This window comes from Ceratotherium simum, chromosome 14 (genome assembly GCF_057802395.1).
Source record: "Ceratotherium simum simum isolate JZ-2026a chromosome 14, ASM5780239v1, whole genome shotgun sequence".
In the NCBI taxonomy this organism is placed as follows: domain Eukaryota; kingdom Metazoa; phylum Chordata; class Mammalia; order Perissodactyla; family Rhinocerotidae; genus Ceratotherium; species Ceratotherium simum.
Window position 1 is genome coordinate 24,566,801 of NC_141913.1, and position 27,011 is coordinate 24,593,811.

The 27,011-nt window shown below is 35.8% G+C and overlaps 1 protein-coding gene across 2 annotated transcripts in view; it reads right to left on the reverse strand.

The window, feature by feature from the left end:
- The window catches only part of NOL4 (nucleolar protein 4), a 288,315-nt gene that overhangs the window by 61,555 nt on the left and 199,749 nt on the right, over positions 1-27,011 (reverse strand). For both annotated transcript variants that reach the window (XM_087439118.1, XM_014781317.2), the window contains exon 8: positions 15,562-15,675. In XM_087439118.1, the coding sequence (XP_087295244.1) occupies positions 15,562-15,675 (114 nt within the window). The remainder of the gene's footprint in view (positions 1-15,561; positions 15,676-27,011) is intronic.

Genomic DNA, 27,011 nt, shown 5'->3' on the forward strand with positions numbered 1-27,011 from the left:
CTAAGCAAAATATTTAGGAAAAAGTAAAAGATTAAGATTGTTTTTAAAAAAAAAGATTTTGTGGGTGTGTGGAGGTGTGTAAAGTACTTATTATCTGTTTGACAGTAACAACATAATTGAGTATATATATTTTTCATATTCATGAAAGAGCAAAGCGTATGTCAATAGGTAATAGGGCTAATATTCACCTTCTTTTTTAAAAATTCTATTTCCAATGTTTGTACTCTCTAGATCTATCACTGATTTCAGATGACTAGCGTTTCTTCATATTTTGATATAAATTTCATTTCGTAGGAGAGTTTACATTATATACACTATGTAGGAGAGACAGAATTTATGCCAGTCTCCTGATGATAAAAGTCATGTAATTTAAAAAAATAAATAAAATGAATAGAGCTATTGGCCCTACTTCAAATCTTTAAATAAACAAAACTCAAAGATAATTTATTAATGTCTTTTTTCCATTTAAATAGCATTGGAGGGGGCCGGCCCTGTGGCTTAGCAGTTAAGTGCACGCGTTCCACTCCTGGCAACCCGGGTTCGGATCCTGGGCGCGCACTGACGCACCGCTTCTCCAGCCATGCTGAGGCCGCGTCCCACATACAGCAACTAGAAGGATGTGCAACTATGGTATACTACTATCTACTGGGGCTTTGTGGGGAAAAAAAAAAAAAGGAGGAGGATTGGCAATAGATGTTAGCTCAGAGCCTGTCTTCCTCAGCAAAAAGAGGAGGATTAGCACGGATATTAGCTCAGGGCTGATCTTCCTCACACACACACACACACACACACACACACACACACACACACACAAAAAAATAAATAAATAAATAGCTTTGGAAGTAGTTATATAGTTTGCATTTATAGATATACTTTGAATTCTATGCCTTCAATAGTTCTGTTGGTAAATTCTTACTAGGTGTAACTCATGGCATAAAGCCATACATACATGCTTCAAAAAATGGAATGTAAAAATTGGAGCTAGCCCATGTTATGGGTTGAATTTGCTAATGCAAAGAATCAGCATTGATGATTTGGGAAATTTTCCAGATAATGTGCTTTGGAAACAGGGTGTGGCTGCACAACCCTATGCTGAAGAGATTAGGTGTGTGACTTGTGGGTCCAATCAACCATCTCAGCAGGGCTAGAGATAGAGACGAGGTTATCCAGGAAGGATGGGTGAAGAACCCTCAGGTCAAATAGTGCAGATCACCTCCACATACACGGAAAACTGACAAAAGTTTTGAGAATTTTATAACAGCAGAAAAACTGCCAGCCTGAACTGAAAGAGACAGAAAATGGGATGGGATAAAAGAAGAATGACTCTTAGGGCAATGCTCAAGATGCGGAGACCAGGGAAGGCAGAACTGACTGAGGCCTTCAGGCTGAGAGGGGAGGGCCACTGCCAGGAGGGCCAAGAGGGTGGGGCTGCCGTCCAGGTCAGCTCCCAGGACAGAGCATGGAGCCACAGATGATTATTCTCAGGCCTTGAAATCTAATGGAATTCACCTTACTGGGTTTTGGACTTGCTTGGGACCTGTAATCCCTTTTTTCCTTACCATTTCTCCCTTTTGGAATGAGAATGTCTATCCTATGCCTGTCCCATTGTTGTATTTTGGAAGCATATAACTTGTTTTCCAGGTTTCACAGGTCCCCAGATGGAGAGGAATTTTGTCCCAGGATGGACCATACTCAGAGTCTCACCCATTCTGGACTTGGAGGATTTAGAAAATAAGACTTGAGACTTTTTGAGTTGATTATATTGAGGTGAAATTTTGGATTTAGAGTTGATGCTGGAATGGGTTAAGACTTCTGATGAAGTTAGGATGGGTGAATGTATTTTGCAAGGGGCAAAGACATGAATTTGGTGAGGAGGGCAGAGGATGGACTGTTATGGGTTGAATTGTGTTCCCCTAAAACATATGCTGAAATCCTAACCCTCGATACCTGCAAATGTGACCTTATTTGGAAATAGGGTCTTTGCAGATGTAATCCAGTTAAGATGAGACCATAGGGAATTAGGGTGGGCCCTAACCTAGTATGATTGGTGTTCTCATAAGAAGAGAAGAGACACAGACACAGAGGGAAGATGGCCATGTGAAGATGGGGACAGTGGTTGCTGCTACAAGCCAAGGGATGCCTGAGGCTACCAGAAGCTGAAAGAGGCAAGGAAGGATCCTCCCCTAGAGGCTTTGGAGGGAGCATGGACCTTGCAATGCCTTGATTTTGGACTTCTAGCCTCCAGAGTTGTGAGAGAATAAATTTCTGTTGTTTTAAGCCACCAAGTCAGGGGTACTTTGTGATGGCAGCCCCAGGAAACTAATTCAACTCACTATTTGGCCTTTCAGCATTCATGTCCTCCCCCTCCCCTTTTTAGTAACCATATCTGATTTTCCTCTCCCACTCTTATCCCATGTGGTTTGCAGAGCTGACTACACCCATGGCTCCAAAACTGAGCAAGCGACCTATGTATCATCTTCTGTTCTCCTGGCCTGAGCAGTTGCTTCAGGGATGAATGTGTAACCCAGTCATAGTCGATGGGGAAATTGGAAAACGAGCTGCTGCAGCCGTATTGCTACCACGAGGGATAACCTATCCGAGAATGAAACAACAAAGATGGAGCAGAGCCAAGAGATCTCTCAGAGAGATCCTATTTATCTAGAAGACAATCAACTGCATATAAAGCTGACCCTACTGCTAGAATTTTTAGTTACCTGAGCTTTTGCTTAAACCATTTTGACTAAATTTTCTAACACTTTCAAGTAAGAAATGTCTGTGTTAGATCTCCCAGTTCTTGGCACTGCCCTCCTTCAGTTGCCTTCAGCAGTCACTGAATGCCAGACCATTCTCTCCTGGGACATTTCTAAACTGAAAAATAAAGTTAAGCTTTTGGTCTGGGGTTTCATGGATTACTTAATGAATGAAATGCTTTGAAAATTTCTAATTCAAGTTGTCTCAGAGAAAAAAAGTCAACCAGGTTTCCTTATCCCTAAACATGGACTCAGTGGATACTCTCATATTTAGCGCTTAGTCTTTCAGGCTGCAGACTGCAATACAGAGATCTTTAAATGGCCTAAGGGAGCAGACAAATCTGCCTTAACTTTTTCCCAGGGGAAATAATATAGAGAGTGTCTCTCTTCATATACAATATATGGGTTTAGATTATATGGATATATCCTCAATTTTTGTGCCATTGAAGTGAATTTATTTTATGTGTTTAAATACATTCTTAAAGGTAAGTTCATTACAATAGTGAACTAAATTTTAATGTTTACATATTCTTATGTCCAAATTGTGCTTCCAAGCTTTTTGGAAAACTCCTCTAATTTCCAATATGATTCATAACAAAGACAAATGCAATTTTGATTCTAAATCTTAAATTTAGTTTATTATGTATTCAGTTTATTATATATGTGCGTTATTTTATAATTTCTGACATGCTGGTTTGAAATTACTATAGAGTCAATATATTATATTAATTTCCCTCAAGCTTTACAAAAAACAAAATATTACTATTAAAATTATATTTGTACTTTTTCTTTGTCATTAGCTTTATTTATATTTTCATCAACTGAAAAACATTGAAAAAATGTAGTTTTCAGTTTCTCCTAAAGGTGGAAATGTATATTGATTGAGAAAGAAAGAAAAAAAACACCCTCATGGATGTGGGTATACTAATCTTTTATGATCTTTTCCTGATCTCTATTCCATAATTCCATAACATCATGGTTTAGAAAATATTTAGAAATTCTCTAAGGTCGTGATTTAGAATATCAGGTTCTTTGTTGATCATACATGGTATTAAGATTTTTATTCTTTCTTGTTTGTTTTAGGCAGAATCATCCAATATTGTCATACATCTTACTTATCATTGGACTAGAAATCATTTTTTTTGCTCAAAAATTATGCAGTTTATCTCAGTGTTTACAGATTATGCATGCATGAAATATAACTTTATAAAATATGATTATATAATGATATATAACTTAATGTTGTTATTAAGACTTCAGTTTGGGGGGGGATATGTCCACATTAATGCCAAATTTAGCCTCCTAAACCAAAAGTAATATTTTAAAAACTCAAATGAGTACCCCAGTAAAGATCCTAAAGCCTTTTTTAACATATTGACAGATACCCTCTCCTTTATGTGGACATAATGTATTTACGTATATGTACATTTTTTTATATATAAATCTAAAAAGGTACCCTTTGTGTATAAGACACAGATACAGAGGTGCATGCATATATTTGGGAATACGCAAAGAGTAAATAAGGACAAAAATTATTTGCTGAGTGTAGACACAGCATACATAGTTAAAAAAAAAAAGCTACATCCAGTTCACAGCATCTAAACCTTTCTTTTGTTAGCAACACTGTTTAAAATATCTTCTCCCCAAGGAACAATACTCTAGATACACAGTATCTACTTATGGTGGATGGCGCTGCAAATCGTCCAAAGGCACGTAGTCATCATTGCCTTTAAACGTAGAGTTCTTATGAGATGAGTACTTAAAAATTAGATAGGCACCGAATAAAGGAGAGAGTGGCCACCACTAAGGAACGATATACATACTTATATATTAATGTTCAAATATGTCGCATTTAGGGCAGAACTTCCTACAGAGCCTGCAGTAGCACTTGTATCAAACTGCTCTATTCAGCCCGCTGCTATGACAACTATCCAGGGGCAAATGTCAGGTCAGCTTCCAGCATCTGTGTCTCACTATAATTGCTTCATCAGAAACCTAACAGCTGCCTTCTTTTTCTCACTGAACGGTGAAAAGCAACATTGCCCAAAGAACTAAATGTTGAGATATTCCTTATCCTCTCCCCAGCCTACACCCTTGGTTCCTATCATAGCGTGTTTGTGATTTTCCCTATTTGGTGCTAAAATTGTGTTTCCTAGGCTGTCAGAAAACATTCTAAATTGCAGTATTAATTCCAGTGATCACTGCTCTATTTAGCCACATATTACCATTCTCAGGCTTGAGTATTCCCATTACATTAGCAAGTGTCTCCTTAAAAGGCTCTTTCCTTCCCTAAACCTGAACCTTTTGCCATCCACATCAAGCCACATAGAGATATTTATTTAGTGCTTACCATCCTCACAGTATATAATGAGGTATCTTTGAGGCTCAAAGTGATAAAAAGCCAAAGCTGTTTTAATCCTACAGAGTGATACAAAATCGTAGAGTCAATATTCCAAAAGACACCTGGAGGCCATTACACTGTTAGCTGGGTATATACTCAAATACCAATACTTGTTGTGCTGATAGTTGTTGCTACACAGAGAAGTGGGGAAGGGACTTAGTTTTGTGGGCTGAGATTTGATCCAGGACGTGCTTCTTAAAGCAGATGTACTTTGAGAAGGGGGTACAAATAAACATAGAAGTGGAATTAGAACTGACAAATAGCCAGGGCAAAGACATACTGGTGGAAAGAGGGGGTGCTTAGAGGATTAAGAATCCTGCTCTACATTCATATACCTCTGAATCCCCAAAATGTCATTGATATGGAAAGAAAACAGGACCAACAATGAGGAACTGCATTTCCTATTTGTGTGATTTTTAGTCATGAATAATAGTCGTAATGATGTATACCTCACTGAGTTTGGGGAAAAAATTAAATGAGAACATTTATGTAAATTTAACATTAAGGTATAAGAGAACACACAAACATTACTATAATATTACTATAATATGATGTGTTTCCCATATGTGTCCTGATTTATTTCCCAAACACAGTTGAGATCATACTTTGAATGGTGACGAACTTGGAATTTAAAACTGAATCTGGGTATTTGAAATGGTTTCAACAAATTTTGTTCTTAGAGTAAGAATTAGCAAATAAATGGTAGTTAAAGACATTAACCTATATAAAGAATTAAAGAAAATACACGGATAACTGGGCAGTTCCCTAGAAAGGAAATTTTCCTCACACGTGTGGAGACATACAAAGCTTGATAGCCTCATTGGGCTTCTCAAACTTGCTTCATAGGCAATAATAAATGATAGAAAAATGCAATTGAATTAAACTAATGTGACCTTCTCAGTTCTGTATCCAAAATAAGTATTCAAATTCTTGCATGCTATGAATGTATGATGGCATTAGGAGTTGAAATTTATGAAGCATTCTGATTTTCATTACTCAGAACATTACCCTGAAATCAAAAGGGAGCTAAATTCTTTGTGCTATATTGGTCTTTTTTTCTTCTTTTTAAAGAGAAATAGTGGTTTCTAGTGAAATATAGAAAAATCACTGAAGAAAGAAAGGAAGAACAAAGGAAAAAGGAAAGAAAATCTAAACTGAAAATTAACTTTTCCAGGCCTGTTTCTTTTGTAAAATAAATTTATTGAACCAAGTAGTGTATAAGGTCTCTGTAGCTGTACCTTTTTAAAACGAGTTTGATATGTCCCATAGTAAAAATGATAATTTAATATTTTGAAAAATAGGCTCTTCTTTTGAAAAGTTGTGTATTAGTGATCCCCAAGTATAGCCACTTTGTGTATATGCCCACGTATGTATTTAAAACATCCCACTGCTTCTGATTCTACAGACTGTTTGTTTTCCAAAGGCCTAAATCAAAGGCTACCTTCTTCCTCTAACATCTCAGGTCACCCCACCTGAAAGCAGTCATGTAGCAAAGATAAAGAAATAACCCACAGGAAAGACGTTGGTATAGTAAAAAGCTTTGCTTTAATTGCTGGTTTTTTTTTTTTTTTTGATGAGGAAGATTAGTCCTAAGCTAACCTCTGTTGCCAATCCTCCTCTTTTTGCTGAGGAAGATTGGCCCTGGGCTAACATCCGTGCCTGTCTTCCTCTACTTTATATGTGGGACGCCTGCCACAGCATAGCTTGATAAGTGGTGAGTAGGTCCATGCCCAGGATCCAAACTTGCGAACCCTGGGCTGCCCAAGCGAGCAAACTTAATCACTATACCACTGGGCCGGCCCCCAATTGCTGTTTTCTGATGGAAATCATAATGCCTCTGGGATTCAGATAAACCTTTCACTTACATCTACCTATTTTATTACTTAATTTACAGTTAAAGCTATGACCTCTTTTTGTACTTTTGTTCTCTGCCCTCTTTCCAGACCTCAGAACCATGACTTCTATTAAATCTCATTTAGATTTTCATATGGGGACTTGGGAATAGGAGGCTAATCATAAACCTCAGGGGTGAAAAAAGTGATATTCCTGTCATGTGCTGAGAGTTCCCTGAGTGTCCTTGGGTATTAGGAGCAGAATGCACTGTTATGTCTTCTTAAATAACAAAACTAGCACCAAAACCAAGAAAATGGAATGTTACTAGATTCAATGAAAAGTTTGATCCTAATGTAGGAATCTCACCGGATTTTCAATTTAATTGTATCACTTAAAATGCTATTTTGATCTTACTGTGTTCAAGTTAAAACACTGAAAGGAGCTTAGAAATAAATGTGACTTGGTTTTTGATTTATATAAGCGTCATTTTTCTCTTGATGAAAGAGTGTAGGTACAAGCTCTTAGAAATAGCTTTGTATAAACTCCTAAAACAGTGAGAGATAGTCCTCCTTATATCCCATTAACAGGGTGTAAATAAGAACAAACAGAGACTGCCCCATAGACATCTAGAAGCCATGGGTTGTTGAAGCAAAAAAAGTTTTTTGTTTTTTTTTCAAATATTGTTGACAAGGCAAAGAACACTGACAGCACAGCACAGATGGGGCTTCTTCCGGCAGGTGAGAAACTTATAAGAGATTGTTCAGTACAGATCAACTTTGCTGGCAGGCCCATCAGAAAGTCAGGCTCCCTTTACCATTATGAGAAACAGGTAAATTACCAAGAAAGCAAGCTGACCTGCCTCAGGGTTGTTCTCTAGGACAGACTTTATAGGATCACCTGTTCCATCACCTGCTCTGCAATACCTGTGCCTGTAGCAAGAGCTCTAATGTTAGCACTGCATAATCCTTAGTAAAGATTAATAACTAAATCCATATTTAAAATTTATGATCAGAAGACTTTTGTCATGAAAGAAAGATGCACTGATATTTTAGAAAGATTTCCTCTATAAATGAAAGTAAAATCATTTTTAATGAAGGCCAAGCCTAGCTACCTGGAATACCCAGCTCTGCAGAGACCCTCCTTTCCCAAAGTGCTGAGTAACTGAGAGGACAACAGTGTGTTTCTTGAGGCCACTGGTCCATTATATTTACCACATGAGTCATGTCAAACATCATAAATCTCCTTAGGAAGAATAGCCTAATTTGTCAAGCTATTATATTATCTAATTTCATAATAAATTTGTGACTATGGCTAAATTTCCCCTATACACACAATATTGTGGTTTCACAGTAACTAATGGGTTTTAGAGTGGTTAGATTAAAGAGAAAAGACAGGACAAGGAATGAACAAATTATGAGAAATAAATTATAAAAATGAATATGTTTGGCATGAACCAAATATGTCAAGCTCTTCATTTATCTGCTAAGCCTAAAAATAATTGGTTTTAAAATAAATAATATTAATAAAAATGCTGTTTTCATGGAGAACCTAGTAAACCATATGTTCCCCCCCGACATTGGCACCGAAAAGTGTATCAACATATTATGTTGAATTTCTCTGTATGAATTCAAACCACCTACTCATATCCTGATGTTTATTCACTTGAAATTAATAACATCCTAAGCTGAAGATGTACCTAAAAATTAAAAAAAAATCATTTCTATACAAATGTGGGAGAATTCCCAATGAAGCCAGAAAACCAAATAGTGAAGTAGAATGTGTAACAGAAAGACAAAAAATCAGAAGTTGAGGCTTGTTTCCCAGCTTCCCCCCAAAACCCACAGATGTTGCCAGAAAGAAAGTTTCTCAGCTTCAGAGTCCCCATCCATAAAAGAGAGAAAACGTTTGATTTACATGCTTCATAGTACTATTGAGGGACCAATAAAATATACTCTACATCAGGACTAAGAAATAAATTGATACATCACTATATAAGGAAAATATGTACACTAAGGAAAAATTTTATACAGAAATAACCTTACTCTCAATTTAAGAAAAGAAGGTAAAAATTCATTGTTTGATGAAAACCATAATGTCAGTTGTTGGAGACACCATGAAAAGATAGAAAATGATAAAAGAAATCTTTAAGATAGAAAGAGTAATAATCTTTGTACACAGTTATATAAGCTAAACCTATAGGAAAACATTAAACTTTGATTCCTCGTTAGCTGAGCTAATGTTGTGGCGTGGAAGAGTACATATTCCCAAATTACTCATTTTTGATTATTTTGTAGCAGATTAATCTTCATAATTACTTTTTGGCATATGCTCAAATTTAAATATTGTCAGATTTAAATAGCAAATCTGAAATGATAGGTAGTAGAGGAAGTAATTCCTTGCTGAATCAGGACCTCACCTTTGCCCCTAGTCTCATTTACACTTAGTTGTCTATAGGGTTCTGAAGCTTCCTAAAAATTGGGCATGTCTCTCTCCTTCCCACCTCTCTCTGGCATGTACTTAAGTCCAACTAACTTAACTGCATATAAAACCCCTGCATAGTCTACTTTAAACCTTCATGTCCAATCCCCAGTCCTTTCATTTTTTTCCCAAGAAACTCAAGTTTCCCTCACAGGAGGCTACTGTTTTTAACACTCAAGAACTTTTCATGTTTGGAAATGCTTTATGTGTTTGGAAATGCTCTATGTGTCTGGAATATCATCTTCTTGCTTTTCTGTCTGTCAAAATCTCCTTCATTTCTCAGAGCAACTCTGTAACCTAAGAGCTCTAAGCCTCAGTTTCTCCACTTCATTAAAAGCCATGACAATCACATAAAATAGGCTTGAAAAACACCTTGCATAGTGCTGCATCCATAAATGATTCTGGAATTAAATGATTCCAATTAATATTATTATTAATGAGGAAAATAAGGTTCGTTACAAGTTAGATGACTTGGGAAGCATATTCTGTCTCTCAAATCATTTAGAATTATACATGTTACAAAGGAAATACAGTGTATTCCAAGAACTGCCCTAGATGGTGCTTTGTTTTTCTCATAGAATATATTTTCTCCTTTGGATGAAATGGCCATGCTGAAACATATTTTGAAAGATGCAAAGATAGAGGCTTTTCTCCAAAATATTGTATATAAGAAAGGACAATGCTAGGAGTAGGATAAAAGCTGAGGATGATTGAGGACAGGGGCAAGGAAGTGTTGGCTGGAAGGCCACAGAAATAGCTTTCAAGCCATATCTCAGTTACTATCATATTGTTTAAATTTAAGCATAAAACTCTATTTAAAATGTTGCTTTTAGTTATGTATTTGTTAAAGATTATAAATGTTACCAAAAGCACACACAAATCTAGAATGAAATATGAAAGAAAAGCTGCCTGGCTCAAAAACGATGTCTTGACCATGGTGCTGTAGATAGTTTTCAAATATCCGTAGCAGGGGCTGGCCCAGTGGCATAGTGATTAAGTCCACGTGCTCCACGTTGGCGGCCCTAGGTTCAAGTGTTTAGATCCCGGGCACTGACCTACACAGCGCTCATCAAGCCATGCTGTGGCGGCGTTCCATATACAAAATAGAGGAAGACTGCCACAGATGTTAGCTCAGGGACAATCTTCCTCAAGTGAAAAAAAAGAAGAAGATTGACAACAGATGTTAGCTCAGGGCCAATCTTCCTCACACACATACACACACACACACAAACAAAAAACACAAATATCCATAACAAAATAAAAAGTCTATATGAAAATTGCCATGACACTTATGTGGCTATATTTTAAACCTTTGTACTTACAATTGCATATCTTTTAATGATATACCCACTCATTAGTACCCTAACAGATCAAGGAAAAATCATAACGAGATACACGTTGCAGTGAATTCACTGCTACTAAGATAACAGAGTAGCAGGAACAATGAGTTTACCAAACATGTTTCGGTCCTGGGCCAGTGGTTTCATGCTGGTTTACTAACAGAGATTTTCTTTTTTAACTTAGCAATACATCAGTTTTCAGTACTTTTTTACCCTGCTTTCCCATCTTTTATTATATCACAGCAACTAACATGCCATTTCCCCTTGCCCCCAAAGTGCTCTTTTCAATAGAGTCAAAGGTGTCTCACAGCCTACCATTGATCTCCCGTCTGTCCTAGTGGCTGCAAAAACTGTCACCCAGCACTCACGCTGTGCTGTCCTTCATGAGGGCTGTGTCTGTTGTGTTGCTGCTGGGGAAACCCTTGGCCATTGGTGTTATGTGATCTCTTCTATAGAACTACACACTAATTTAACTGAAAGCACTGAACAGAGAAAAGAAATCACAGAAACCCTCACCTTATTCAGAAACTTCAGCAAGCCTAGGAATAAAATGTATGTCATTCCTCAAAAACAAAAAATACACACCGATGGGAGAGAAATCACCAGCAAGTAGCTGGTTCTAATCTCTCACTTTCTGCCTCTGTCTCTCTACTTAGATGAATTATAACCAAGAACATTGAGATATCTTTGTTTTTAAGGACACAGTAATGAAATAATATCCAAATAATAAAGATAGAGGCAAAGACAAATCTTTTAATTTGTGCTATGTCATAGAACTATAAAAGTGAAGTCTGACTTTGCTCATCTTTTTGAATCATCAAAATGAGGAAGAGTTTCCTACATAACATAAAAATTATGTTAAAAGAAAAGAAATGCTGAATATATTCTATAATGCAGTGGGGATGGACCCCAGCTCTGTGAAATCTGATTCCCGATGAAGCAGTAGGCTTCTGTCCTTGCCACTGGTTTGCTTCAGGGCTGAGGCTGCGTAATAACAAGCCTCTTCTGGCTTCTGGTGCAAGGTGGCCATATCAAATAAAGTATTTAACACATCCATAATGCCTTTCATGTTCATAGCTCGAAGAGCTTTATAAAATCCAATTAATGCATCGAGCTTCATAAACTTTGAAGAACATACATAACTACAGCTCTACGCGTGGCTAATCATGGGCAGCAAGCAGTCAGATGTGTGGCTTAATAGAATCCAGATTTTAACTGTCCAGTTTTTGAATTTTCATGTACCTACAGAAAGGCAGGGGCATAATGAAGAATCTGTGAGTCACTGGCAAATTCTAGGAACTGTGAGTTGGGTTAAGAATGCTCACAGAAAAGGATAATCTTATTGCCAACGCCCAAAAGAACTCTGGCTCTCTCTACTTGGGCAAAAAGAGGGTTTAGATCTAATTAAGAGAGGGCTCCCCCCATCTTCATGCTTTGGTTGGAAGTGCAAAATCATTTGCTAGAAGCCTTTGTGTGGCATGCCAAATGGAATCTATAGAATTCACAGTAAGAACAGATAGTTTAGATATTTTTAAATAGCTATGTTTAATATATTTTAAAATATTAACTATACACTAAACCAGTGTTCATAGTGCAAAACCCATTCCCCGGATGAAGTGAAGCACTTTGAGAAGTTTGTAACCTTTTTCAAGCTCATATTAAGACAAAAATGTCCTGCTTGGAATAACTTACTTACTGGGGAAACCTGGTTTGCTAGTTATGGAAGAGTGCAAAAATCTTTGTGAATAAAAGAGATAGTTATCCAACAAAAAAACTGCACCGTCAAAAACATTATGAGCAGAGGCACAGATGTTATGAGTCCAAAGAATTTGTTCCCGGAACATGGGTTTTCCTTCAGTGAACATAACCAATGAAAAGGTATGGGATCATGGAGAGATCATGAGTGTCAGACTCACATAATACAAACATACCTTGATTTGCCCGTGTAGCTGGGTGACCTTGTACAAATCATCCCACTTCTCTGAGCCTCAGTTTCCTCATATGTAAATGAGAATAATAATACTTGTCCTCATGGAGTTGTTGAGAATACTAAATGAAAAAAAAGTCTATAAAGTGCCTATTAGGTTTCCAATAAATCATAGAATGAGTTTTTTTAAATCATTTCTTCCAGATCCCCCCACAAATCCCAATCCCACTGAACTCTTTTAGGACCTGGAAAGAACATTCTTATGTGGGGGTGATATTGGATATCCTGCATTCCCTGGTGACAGAGCCTTGCAATAAATGAACACTATCTATGAGGACACAGAAATAGGAAACAGTTAATATGGGGAGAAGGGTCAAGGACCACTGGGCCCCACCCATTCCAGTCCCTACTCCCAGGGCAGTGGTGAAAAGTCACACTCTTCATTATTGCTAGCAGTTTTTCTTCAATGAGTAGAAGCTCATGAAGGAAGTAAATTTGAGCTCAAATTAAAGACCGTCAAAATGATTATAGCTCTCTGACCATAGGATAAGTGTTTTGGTAAATAGTAGACCTTTAGTACTGGAGGTGAGATTTTCCTACCACTGGAGGTATTCAAGCAATTGTGAATATATCATTGTTTTTTTTTTAAGATTTTATTTATATTTTTCCCCCCAAAGCCCCAGTAGATAGTTGTATGTCATAGCTGCACATCCTTCTAGTTGCTGTATGTGGGACACGGCCTTAGCGTGGCCAGAGAAGTGGTGTGTCGGTGCGCGCCCGGGATCCGAACCCGGGCCGCCAGCAGCGGAGCGCGCGCACTTAACCGCTAAGCCACGGGGCCGGCCCATGTGAATATATCTTTAACAATATATAAACTTATTAAATGCACTATGCTTTTATATGTATTGCTTTATTAAATCCTCAAAATAAATCTATGAATTTGATAGTCGTATCCTGTATTTTACAGATTAGGCCAACAGTGGTTAAGTAATTGGACCAAATATTGGTGGATGACCAGCTCTGGGGATATTGTAGAGTGATATCATAGGTAGTACATAACATGAATCGGTCATTTAATTTTTGTAGCAACTCTATATATGACCGATACTATGCGGGGATATATGGAAGCAACCAGGAGAGCCCATTCAATCCCAGAATTCTACCATTCCAATTTCTAGAATTACGATCTTTTCTCAAAATGACTTAGTCTGACTTCAAAATATCTATATCTGAGATAGTACTATTGATGCTTCTTTCTAGTTTTACTGATACCGATGCAATAACAGAAAAGATAGAACATCAGTTTAAATCTTCTTTTCTAGGCTGAATTTATTGATGTTTACTATGTGCCAGGAAAAATGCTAAGTACATAACATAAATCTGTCATTTAGAGTTCTTACAACAACCCTGTGGGATTAGTACTGTTATTATTGTTATCTTGCATACGAAGAAACTGAGGCACAGAGAAGTGGAATAGCTCTCTGAAGGTCACAGGATTACCAAGAGTAGAGATGAGAATCAAAACCAGATGTATTTAACTCCAGAATGTGCAATCTGAATCACTATGATAGACAGTATTGTATATAGTGCTGTAACTCATTTTAAGCAAGATAAATTTTAGAGTTATAGTAATTATAAAAGTCTCAACTGAGGACATGTGTATGTGAATGAATACTGTTGGCAAAGAATGATTAGCAAATTCAAAATCAGCATTTTCATATACATTTTACCTGAGGCTAATACTATGTTGTTTATTTAGCTAAAGGCTTCATCTTTTGCATTGTTTAGCATTATTAGCACATACCATATTAATAATAAATACATAAAATAAAAAAATAATGCAATTCTGAAATATTTTTAAATATTCTAAGCCTGGAATGGAAGAACTTTTTAAAAATTTTCTTTGAAGCTCATTGGCTCACAGGAAAAACAAAAGTGGACTAACAATTTAATCTTCTCATCCCAACCTCAATTAGAAACAGGAAGTACCTAGATCATTTGTTGTAAAAATAATTTAAAAGTCAGAAAACAGCATACTTTTATGTATAATGTTTAATATTATATCTTATAATATAGTTATTTATTATGGATATTAAGAAAGAGGGCTAGAGGGAAAAAGAAAACAGAGAAAGACATTCCAGACATGAGAAGAGGAGACAGACAGATGCAGATAAACCAAGGGAAAAAGTGAGTGAAACATCAGTGAACAAGGCACAAAAAATAGACACATCCACACCACATGGACATACATCCTTAGAAAAGAGACCTAGAAAGATGATACTTCATGGGAAAACAGTAAATGATTCATTAATGAAGAAGCAAACCCAGGACACAGATTTTCATTATTTTATATCCCCATTTTTTGGCTTTCCAGATTTCAAAGTCATGGTGTGCTTTCAGCATTCCCAGCACAATCTGTTGACATTTAGCAGTAGACCAGAGGAAATTAAAGAGAGGTTCATTTTCATTCAAAATGAACACAGTCAGGTCACTATCAGAAGCGATCAGGTAAATTTACAAAACTATTGTAAATGATCAGTTGGAACCTGATTTAGATAAGTAATTAGGCTTCAAGTTGATACTGAACAGAATTATAACTCATTAATTTTAAAATTGTCTATTTTTTCACCACAGAAAATTTCTGTTGTTGGATCTCCATTGATCACATGAACATGCATTTTCAAGTTTAAATTCATATCACACAGACACAAAAACTATATATTTGTGTACTTCAAAATCCATTCACAAGTTTTTGCTCTTCTACATAAATCTGACTAAATTAACCATATTTGCTATAACTGGTGTCCACCAGACCCCAAGGCTCCTCAGTACCTGTTGTCTATCCAGACGCATCCTCTTGGCAGCATTTCTACTCTCACTCTCACAGGCTGAAGCCAAGATACTTTCTGCAACTGCTGAAGTAAGGTGGGAAGGAATAGGTCGAGACTAAAAAAAAAAGAGAGAGAGAGAAAATATGAAAAAATTATTAACAGTATCATTAACAGACCAATGCTACTCTCAGAAGAGCTTACAGGATGTGCAGGAGTATCCATTTACTTCAACTGACTCATTTCAATAAAAAGAGGCAATGGCAATTGCAAAGATGAAAAATGAAACCTAGTTAGAGGTTAAAGCTGTAGTTGCTACACAGAACCATCATTCATTCTCACAGCTCCATTGTCACAAGTATTTAGTCTGGGCCATTAAGCTGGAGTTTGAACAGGCAGTGGCAAAATTGCTGACTGGGTTTTGCAAATAAAACAAATCCTTTAATTCTTTTATAACATGACAATGCACAAGAAAACAAAACAAAAACAAGTGACAGGGCTGAAACATAGTTGGAAAAACTGACAGACACTCAGACCATGTCAAATAATCTTAATATGAAATATTATGAATATTTACAGAATAAATTGTGACACAATTGATGTGATTAAAATCCTTTGAAAAATACTTTAGTTTAAATACAAACTAAAAAGTCAGTCCTAGAACAATTTTGATATAAGAAAAGTTTGATGTTTTAGATGTGAGATGTGTGTGTGCCTGCATGTTTTATTTATAAATATGAGCTAATATTAAACAAGTACATGTTGAAAATCCATCTTCTATGAGCCCACAAGGAAATTAATTAACCCCCCAACTAAGCTTCTAATTAACTACAAATTGTTTGCAACTCTCCATATCATTTGTGATAATCAGAAAAGTTTTCCATTCTCTTTTCCCATAATTACATGCAAAGTCATCTAACTGAAAGATGAAGTACTTAATATTGAACAGTCTTTTTAATAAAGATAAGCAAATGATAGATAAGAAATAACATGAAAATTAAACCAGATAAGACAGAAAAATATGAAATTATGAAATAAAATATCTTTTGGGAATCTAGCATTTATAGCGGCATGCCACCTTAGGGCTTTCAAAGCCTCAATCTAAAATATGTATGGATGTCATTTATTAGAAGTCTCTGAACTAATACAGACCTTTGAATTGTTTTTATTTTTGTAAACGAATGTGAACATGCCTTTATAGTACTTGATACATGTTGTTAACTCTGGCATGTAAAATGTGCTTTAACAAATTGAAGCATAGGGTTTATGTCTCAAACAACATTCTAGAATAGCTAAATTCAGACCACGTGTTTTAATGGACACTCTTCAGTGGAATTTGTGTAGTGTAGAAAGAGACCAGGCTCTGCCCTTGCTTGAACTAGGGAGTGATTTCTGCAACTATCTCAACAGCCTTCCTGATACTTCCACCTCCAAAGTACCCTCTGCAGGCAAAAGGTAGAAAGGGATAGGGTACAGTCTCCACCTGCTAACCTTGTGAGATGTCTGAAATGATGGCTAGACAACTTTGACAATAAAGCTTTAGAATGTTTGGAATGCTATTTTTGCAAAAGAGAGAGAAGAGAATGGCCCCCGAGGTAGCAGGCAAAAGGCAGCAGAAGCGTTTTGAGAAAGAAATTAGAAAGCCAGGACTGTGTACTGGGAACAGAGAAGAGGGTCAAAAGAGGTAAATCTAAAAAAAGAAAAAAGTATCATAGAGATGTAAATATAATTTCAAAACTCCTACTGCTTCTTCATTTCATTCTGTATTTCACAGAAATACAGTACGGATAAGACCATCTAGCCCAGAACCAAAAATATATTAAGCTACAAAATCAGTGTCTTATTAAAAGATGGCCACAGCATGGCTCAAAATTTTCATCTAAACCACATGGAAATTAGGTACCCTTGATGTTCTTCTCAATTGAATTATGTTTCTAGGCAAAAGTGTTATAGGAAGAATTGGAATAAGAACATTCCATTAAGACAAACGAAACGTTATTTATTTGATTGTAGCTATCATTGTCAAACAGAAGTGAGAGATCACACCTTTACTAACTTTATTATTTGACCCTTCATCTGGTTCCAGGAACTGAATAAACAGTGTTTAACTAAAACATTAGCAGCCTCCCTTTTTGATTCCAATTTTTGATGGCCACATGAAATTCAGAGAGACATATTTCTGCTATTCATTAACTTTATTTTTCTCTCTTTATCAAGTATCTCCATTCAAAAGTAAGAATACGTAATTTTGGAATTTTATATAAAATATATAATAAGAAATTTTTATTAAGCTGATTAAATTGTAGTAATAAACACACAAGTTCCTAAAACACATAAAAGTATGTTGACGAAGAACACAAGGTAAAATATCCCTTCAATTAAAATCAGTAGCATTTCCTTTCAAATTCTTTTTTAATTTTTAAAAGCAAAATGGGAAATGACTTTTACTAGAACAGTAAAAGTTGTTATGCAGGATAATTTATATAATTTTCTTTTCAGAGAAAATGATAGAGAGAGTTGGGGGTTCCCCTGATATATTAAATTAGTGTTCTCAGAAACTAGAATAATGTCCTGGCTGAGTGGAGCTAGATATTTTTTAAGTCACTGGATAACCAAATATTTCAAGATTTTGGAAAAAAATCAACTTCAAGATAAAGCAAGCATACACTCTTTCCTATTAAGCAGGAAAAATAAATAGAAGCAAAGACATATGATTAGACATTGCCAGCAGTTAAACAATGTAATTTTGAAAACGGAGTTGTTCTGAGTTTATTGCAGAATCATAATTTGATAACTGTAAATGGCCATAGAAATCATTCAGTACAAATTTCTTCTCTGAAGTTTGAAGAAACTGTAACCCAGATAGATCAATTAATTCGCCGAAGGACAAATTGAGTTAGATAGAGGACTCAGGGTCCGTGTCTCCTAATTCTCGACTCTTTCACTCTCCTAAGTTCTGTTGTACACTTACTACTTTTACATAATTTATCATTAAGATAAAATATTCTAGAAAAAAATCCTTACACGCAAACTATTGTGCTCAACTAAAAAATAAGCAGAACAAAGATAGCCCTTTACATGTATGTATTACAATCATAATAACGGATCCAAGCTCATTGGAGAGAAGGGCAGAATGAATTAATAAAATCTATAATACAGGTTAAGAAATATATATATATATTTTCAAAGAATTTACTATATCTCAAATATATAACAAAATATATACTTCCAAGTAGAAAACCAGTACTGTCCTAATTTGATTTTAAGATAAACATTAATAATACCTAACTCATATTGAATGCATAGGATGTAGAGGCATAAATTCAAGAAGCTTAGATTTATCATTTAATTTAGTCTTCCAAACAACTCTTGAGTACTTATATTCCTCATATTTTAGAGAAAAATAAATTGAAGTTCTGCGAGGTTATATAACCTGCCCAAGACCAGACAGCTATGTATGTGGAAATACCTGGATTCAAATCTAGTCTTATGATAAACTGGGAATAATAATCCCTAGTAAAGATTTATTCTCATTTTACAGCTAAGGCCTCAGTGGGATTAAATAAAGCTAGAGCTCTTAAATACTACACATTCCTGCAGAGGAATCCATGTACAGCTAACTCCATTTTGCATTTGAGCAAAGAATAGATTAGGATCTCCCTGAAATCCTTCTCTTAAAGTGATTGAAATTCTCCTAATATATTTTCCTATTAACTCTTTAAAACGTTTTTCACTAATAGCACAAAGATGAAATGTAACATATCTAAGTTCTGTCATATGTTCTAAACTGATGCAATCTAAATTCACAAGATTTTCATGTTGGAGTAACCAGAAGTGTCAAGAAATTACTGTATACGAAACATAAGAAAGCTTAGTTTCATTCCAAAATGAGAATGAGGAACCAAGTAGAGAAGTTCTTTCTCTCCCGTGAGGCAATCCTGCTAAAAATCTCCTTGGTTCTAATGTTGATGAGCCAATACCAAATGCCAACGCTCCTCAATACACACAGAGCTCAATTATGCTGTGGCTGGTCATGAGATACTAAATATAAAAGACTTTTGCTTATTTTTCTTCCATAGTTTGGCTTTCATCTATTTCATAGCTCAAAAGTACTTATATCAAGATAGGGAGAAGGAAATTAATAAATTTTGCTCCTTATAAAAGCAATTTTAACATAGAGAAATTTAAAACTATTATTTAGTGTGAGTTCTGAGAACCATCTTTTTCAGAATTCTCCTTTCTTTCACCACATTTGATAGCCAAGTGCTTATGCTAACATCACTGTGTTGGGGCCTTCCTGGTAGATAATGAGCAGAGTGTGTGAAGGGCTGTAGTCATGGATTCCCCAGGGACGAGTGCTGAAGATCCTCTAAGAGTGGCCATAAAACACAGAAGCTTCCATGTAATAATTTGAGATAAGAACATTTTGACAAAAAAATCAAATGCAAAGAATTCAATAAGTAATTTATGAAAAATAACACTTCTCTTTCTGGTGGAATCTAGCTCAGTAAATATACAATTTGGTATATATCTTAGAAGAAGATTTTAAAATAATGAATCTAAATTGTATATAATCATACACTCTAAATGATTTATAGCAAGATTGAGAAGATTTGTTACCTATTTCTTTCCCTGGATATGAGATAATGCTAACCAGCTCTCACTAATTATCTTTTCATAATTAACTGTCACTCTCAACTGGGATGAGCTGATCTTCTCCCTGCACTGTTCTTATCATAATAATTATCCATGCCCAAATCAGTGGTGGTTGTTTCATTAAACAGATGGCTAAACTGTCACATGGAGCTTTTGGAGTTTAAAAAGTCACATTTTAATTGGGGACTTAAGATGTGATTGCTGTTGGCACAATGTAAATGTGCCTTTCCTTATATATTCATGTAAAATTTACCACCACACCAACAAACTATTCCATTTTTTGGTCTTAAAACTATAAACTAAACAATGTTAGAGTCCTCCGAACTTCTGCTGTACATTTAAGATGCTGCAGGTTTTTTTACATTATAAAAAAGTAAAAAGAAATCAAGAATGTAAGGTTCTGTTCATGGGTTTATATGGCAACGCTCTCTGGACTCCAGTTTTTAAGTATAACTTAATCAAGTATTAGACAAGGCCAGATGGGGAGCAACTGTGACATCCACCCAAGATTTTAAGTAGAAAGAGCTCTTTCAAAATAATTAAAGCAAATGGTTCAGCAGTCAGAGTTTAGGTAGGGTCCTAAAAAAATTAATTTTCTTAATCTTGTTACTTTATAAAATAAAGACTTTAAGAATTCTGCAGTTTAGATGATATGCATATTCTACCTCCCCAAAATGGTATATTTACTTCTAAAGAGATAATTGTTACAAGCTGTGTAGAAAGTTGCAGCTCGTAAAGAATCCTGTCTATTAACCAGGTAGCATCATTTGTAGACATCAGTGGAATAAAGTAATAGTTTAGCAACTAAGTCAGACTGACCTGGATATTGTTATCTAATCAGCTACTTGCACTCTGTCTGACTGCTTTTGCTATTTAATCTCTCTGGGCCTCACTCATCCTGCCTGGTATCATAATTTCTATTTTTATAAATGGCAAAACTGAGGTTACGTCAGTAAGTTATGAATAGGAAAAATAATCTCTATATCATGGGGCAGTTGTTAGAATTCCATGAAGTAACGTACACAAAATCACGGATATCTTCACTTATTTATTCAACATATATATTTAATGAGCACTTTCGATATGTCAAGAACTGTGCCAAGTCCAAAGACATGGAGATAAATGAAATCAATAGTTTCTGCCATTATAGACTTGACTTTACAGGCTAATACAATGCTTAGCACATGGGATATAATACATGCAATAAAATATGTTTATTACAGACTCATAACCTTTTCTTGGCGATTCTGAAATCTTAACATTGTATCAAGGAAAAGATTTTTCAAAAACTTGGGGCCAAACTCAGTTGGCAGAAAAAAACTGACATGAGAATAGTTACAGTCTTTCTTTTTCATACTTTCTGTGAATATTTATATGTTTTGTGGTAGAAATAATAATATATTTGTATATGTGATATTTTCCCAGACCCTGCTGTGGGTGTTATGTAATAAACAGATTGTGTACTCTATCACGTTCCTAAAATCTGAAAAGTTCTGAATTCTGAACCACAGATGACCCAAGATTTCAGATAAGGTTTGTGGATGAGGACAACTGTCCTTATCCCATCCTATATGGTTTTCATGGAAATAACACGCAAAGTGCCACATTGACCTCACTCTGGCCACATGACTTAGGCCGGAACAATCATGGGAGCTCATTCCTTTGTTCCCAGTGACTGATCCAAGAGATGGACATATGATTCAAACAGGGCCAGTCAAAGTCCTTTCATGGGTACAGGGACCTGGAGCTGGAAGATTCCTCTTGGATTGTGAATTTTAAGAATAGAGGCTTAGGGCTGCTGATGGCAACATTTCCCAACAGGTAGCAAGGACCTGTCTGAGAGGTAAATCAACACAAGAGAGGCATAGTTGAGAAATGGGAGACTGGAAAATCCCTGACATTTGAGCTCATGGATCCAGCTATGTGTCAATGCTTGGACTTTCCAGTTTCTTGAGAAAATTCTCTTGACTAATTTAAAAGGAGTTTGAAAATGTTTTTAACAAAAATGTTAATTAACCTTCATCTAGGCTTTGATTATATCTATTTTATTATGAATTAATGGTCTATACTTTGGCCTTAATTTTAGAACATTATTGACCTTTAGTAATGATCTTTCACAAATACATGAGGAATTAATAAGTCTTATAGTTGATACATAGAAGCTCAGTTTAGCTAATGTCATCTCACAATGTCTCTGATCAAGACAAGATAAACTAAATTATCAACTAAAATGACATTTATTACATTTATAACTGACTACTTATTTAAATCTCCACTAGCAAACATCTTTTAATTCTGAAAATTAGTGATTATATCTACTTATGATTATTGTGGATCATGGCATCTTTTTCCCTAATAGTTTACTTATGACAGCTAAAACTATACACAAATTCTATTCATACTATTACTATCACTACCTATTCACATTAATTGCCAAATAGATGAAAATATTTAAAATATAGTGTTTCAAGAGTTAAAAAGAGAGTTAAAATTAAATGTTATATAACTGTCTTGAAAAAGAATCTCCCTAAAGATTTAAAATACATTAGGCTAGATTTTCAGTTATCAGTAGCTTTTAAAACAGAAATATTAATTGCAGAATACTACGAAACACATAGCACACAATAAAAATCAGCTTCTCTTCCAACTAATTTCTACCATAAAGTAACACATTAGTAAATATCCATTCATTCACTCATCTTTCATTCAACAATTTCAATTCAATTCAATTGAACATGTATTGAGCAGCTTTCATGAGCAACTAATTCTACTATATAAGACATAGTGAGTGATACAGAGATGAACAAGTTAAGAAGCATAGTACTCAAGGAACATAACTTCTTATTAGGGAGCTAAGGCCCAGATATAAATAACAGTAATATAAGACAGGATAAAATAAAACTACAAAAGATGTACCACAAAGTACAATTTGCACACAGAAGAAAGAGAGATTTAAGGCTACTCTTCCCTGGAAGATTAAATAAATAAAGACATATTTGATTGAGTCCTCCAAGTAGTTCAACAGATTGAGACAGCAAGTTTCCCAGTAAAGGGAGCCATGGAATGCAACTTCAGATTAGCTTGCATTTTATCCTATTCCTCAGATCTCAGGCACATGCTAGGTAGGAGTTTTTACATTTGTTATTTCAAGTGCTGTTGATTTTCATGTGTAAGATAAGTGCTATTTGTTTCCATTTTTCCCACGAGCAAACTAAATCTCAGGGATACAGTTCCACAAGTAGTAACTGGTAAAGCACGAGTAAGAACCAAGATCCACTGACTATAGCATCAGGGTGCTTTTCTTCAGATTTGCTTACCATGCTGCTAGTTTTCCATCGTTTCCTTCTGGGTTCAGTTTCTTTCTTCGAGGGCATTTTAGTTCATCCAGAGATGGCCTGTGAGTGGTAACCTCAGGAGTTGTCTGAAATATCTCTTTCTGTCTCACTCTGGAAGTAGAGTTTAGCTGGGCATTGATTTGTAGATTAAAAGTAGTTTCTCTAAAAAATTTGAAGACTGTTTTTCTTGTTACTTTGAAGGTTGTCTTCTGACATCCACTTCGAGCACAAGAAGTATCTTCAGTCTGTTTTTCTATTTTAATTTCTTCTTTCTTCATGGTGACATTTAAGAATTCCTTAGGTTTGCTGTAGTTTTACTATGATGTATGTAGGTAGGGATTTGTTTTTATTTATAGTGCTCAGGACTGGTCTATTTCTCTGTTATTAGGATTCATGATCTAATCAACTCTGAAAAATTCTCCCTCCTCATCTGCTTGATGTTGTTCTTGTTCTAATTTCTCCTTTGGAATGTCTATTAGTTCCATCTTGCTCATTCTATTCTCCAAGTTAAGTTCTTTGGCATATTTCCCTTCTCTTTTTTCTTTCTGTGTGTAATTTCTATAGTGCTATGTTCCAGTTTATCAATTTTCCCTTTGGCTGAATCTTATCTTCTATTTAACTCATCTAGTAAAGTTTTAATCTCAATGCTTATAATGCCTGTCATTTTATTTCTCAAAGTTATAATTGGATGTTTCCAATTGCCTTTTAATGGAAGAGTAGCCCTTCCAGGGTCCCAGCTTTATATACAGTTCTCAGTTCATGTTCCTGCCTAATCACAAACCAAAATTCATGTCTCCTGAACTTGAGTGGGGGCATTCAGACCCCAGCCCTGATCTGTTCAGGCGTACATTCACTTTTTCTGTCTTCCTAGTCTATTATCCTATTAAATGCTTACAACTCTGGCTATGAGTTTTCTACTAATTTCATGTCATGGGAATATCTTTTTCTTCCTTTTGAGATTAGCTATGTTTTTAAAAAGTTGTTATATTTTATTCAGGACTTGTATATATTTGTAGAGGGAATATGGGTGGGGCATGTAGGGGGTATTCCATGAGGCTCAGGTCAACATTTTACTAAAACTAAAAGATCCAATGATGAGTAACTGTTGGCTATATTCTTTGCACTTTAGTTACTCTTCAAATTTAATACATTCAGAAATAATGAGAGAATAGTACCCATAATCCCAGAATCAGGAAAAATCAGTGGACCAAGAGAGCACATATTGAGAGAAAGAGCAGTAGTACCCTATGATGGCCTAAGGTGTTAAAGGAAATAATTGAGCATATTAGAAAAAAGGATAGAAAGGGGCCAGATTATATGCTAAACATTTGATATACATTATCACATGTAATACTCCAATGGGCCTCTCCTATAGAAAATGGAGACTCAGAAACACCACATAAAATTGTACAGGAATTGAACTAAGCCAGGATTTGAGCCTTGGTTTCTCAGTTTCACAAGGTCATACTCTAACATATTATGGAAAGAAATTTAGAATTTGTTCAGAAATGGTAAAAGTTTGGCACTCTCAAAGCCAGAACTGGGGAAGACTACTCCAGGAGCAAAGGCAGATTTATTGTAAAACTAATGAATTTTAAGTACCAGAGTCCCACAACTGGATGGGACTCCTGAAGTTTCTGGATGTTGTCAGGTAGGGAGGGGAAGCCAAGTTAAAATCAGGAAGTCTGTATATGTAGGTGTATCTGAAAATTGTCTAGAGAGGTCAGAAGAAAAGAGCTTGAATCTTCACGACTTCTGTTCTTTAAAATTTTTAGTATGCGTTATCTTTTCTAACGGTAAATAAATATTCATCTTTCTACCTAATTTTTCACTCACAATTTTGTAATACTTTTCTTTTGAAAAAAGGCCTCAAATTTTATAATCTTCAGGCACAAACCCTAGTTCTGTCTCTGCCTAGGAATAGAGAGTAGGAGGGAGTATGAGATGGAAAGAGGGAGTTGAGTTAGAAGGATTACACAAGAGTATAGATATAAGGTATGAAGGGCTAGAACTAAAATGTTAGCAGATAAAATCCAAAAGTATGGGACTGATTTGAAAATCATAGCAAAGGAAGAATAAATAGAATTTGGTGAGTGGTAGAATGTAAGCCATAAGTGTAAGAAAGAGTCAAATCTCATTCTAAGTTTATGAATAATGGTGTGAATGACAGTAAAGGTGCTATTACCAGAAATAGGCAAGTCAAGAGGAAGTTACCAGTGATTTGGTAGATGAGGTGGAAGATCACTGAAGAAAATGGGTGATGGAGAATGTAAAGAGTTCAGCGAGGCTATAACAATACAGTTGTCTAGTGTCTGTCTGACATTTGGAATGAACTATGAAAGCCTTGTAGATGACTGGAATTCTACTTTGAGAGTAGAGTACTGTATAACGGCAGACCTCTGCATCTGTGGGTAATACAGATGCAGTACATGGTTAAGCAAAGAACCTTAGAAAGTGCCCCAAAGCAAGAAAAGGTAAATGAGGAGTGATAGAAACAATAAGAGTCTCAAGAAAATGGGGGTGATTTAGTTGAGGATGCAATTTTTAGATTTGGTGCAAAGATAGTTGCGTGATCTTCATAAGAACTAATTCAATACAGTGGTGGGAACCAGAGTCTGAACGTGAAGGACTATCAAGGGAGTTGGTGGTAGTAGGTGTGATCTGTGAGTATAAAATAATCTTTCAAGAAGTCTGGCAAAGAAAGATGGACTCAGATTGTAGAAGAGGAATTAAGAGATTAAATATTTCCTTGGAATCTTGGGACTTTTTTTTAAGGCAGAAGGGAAGAAATATTCCTCTCTTTCAGTGAAGAAGGAAAATCAAACTATGAAAGAGTTGGGATGGTTGATGAAGCAACGTCCTGGAGGTGGTCGAATGATAGGGGGGCAGAGGCAACAGGGTTGTCCTGGACAAATAAGGCCAGGACACTTCCTCTGTAAAGAGAGCAGGGAAGACTCAAAAAAATCTTAAATGATTGTGAGCATTTTAAATATGGCTTGTGATGACTAAGACTAAGATATATCTGTGCTAGTAACGGCTAAAGTGAAATAAAGATATAGATCTGGCCGGCACAGTGGGTAGCGGTTAAGTTTGCGTGCTCTGCTCTGGCGGCCCAGGGTTCATGGGTTCGGATCCTGGGCGTGGACCTACGCATTGCTCATCAGGCCATGCTGCGGCAGTGTCCCACATACAAAATGGAGGAAGATGGGCACAGATGTTAGCTCAGTGACAATCTTCCTCAAGCAAAAATGAGGAAGATTGGCAACAGATGTTAGCTCAGGGTCTATCTTCCTCACACACACACAAAAAAAGATATAGATCAAGGAAATTGAGAAAATGAAACAAGTGTGTGTTCAGAAGGTCTGATTTCAAAATTATTAAGTCAGGTATTATAGGAGATAATTAAAAAGAAATACTGTGAGTAAAGAACTTAGAGGATGGTATGAGGGTATCCTAGGGGATG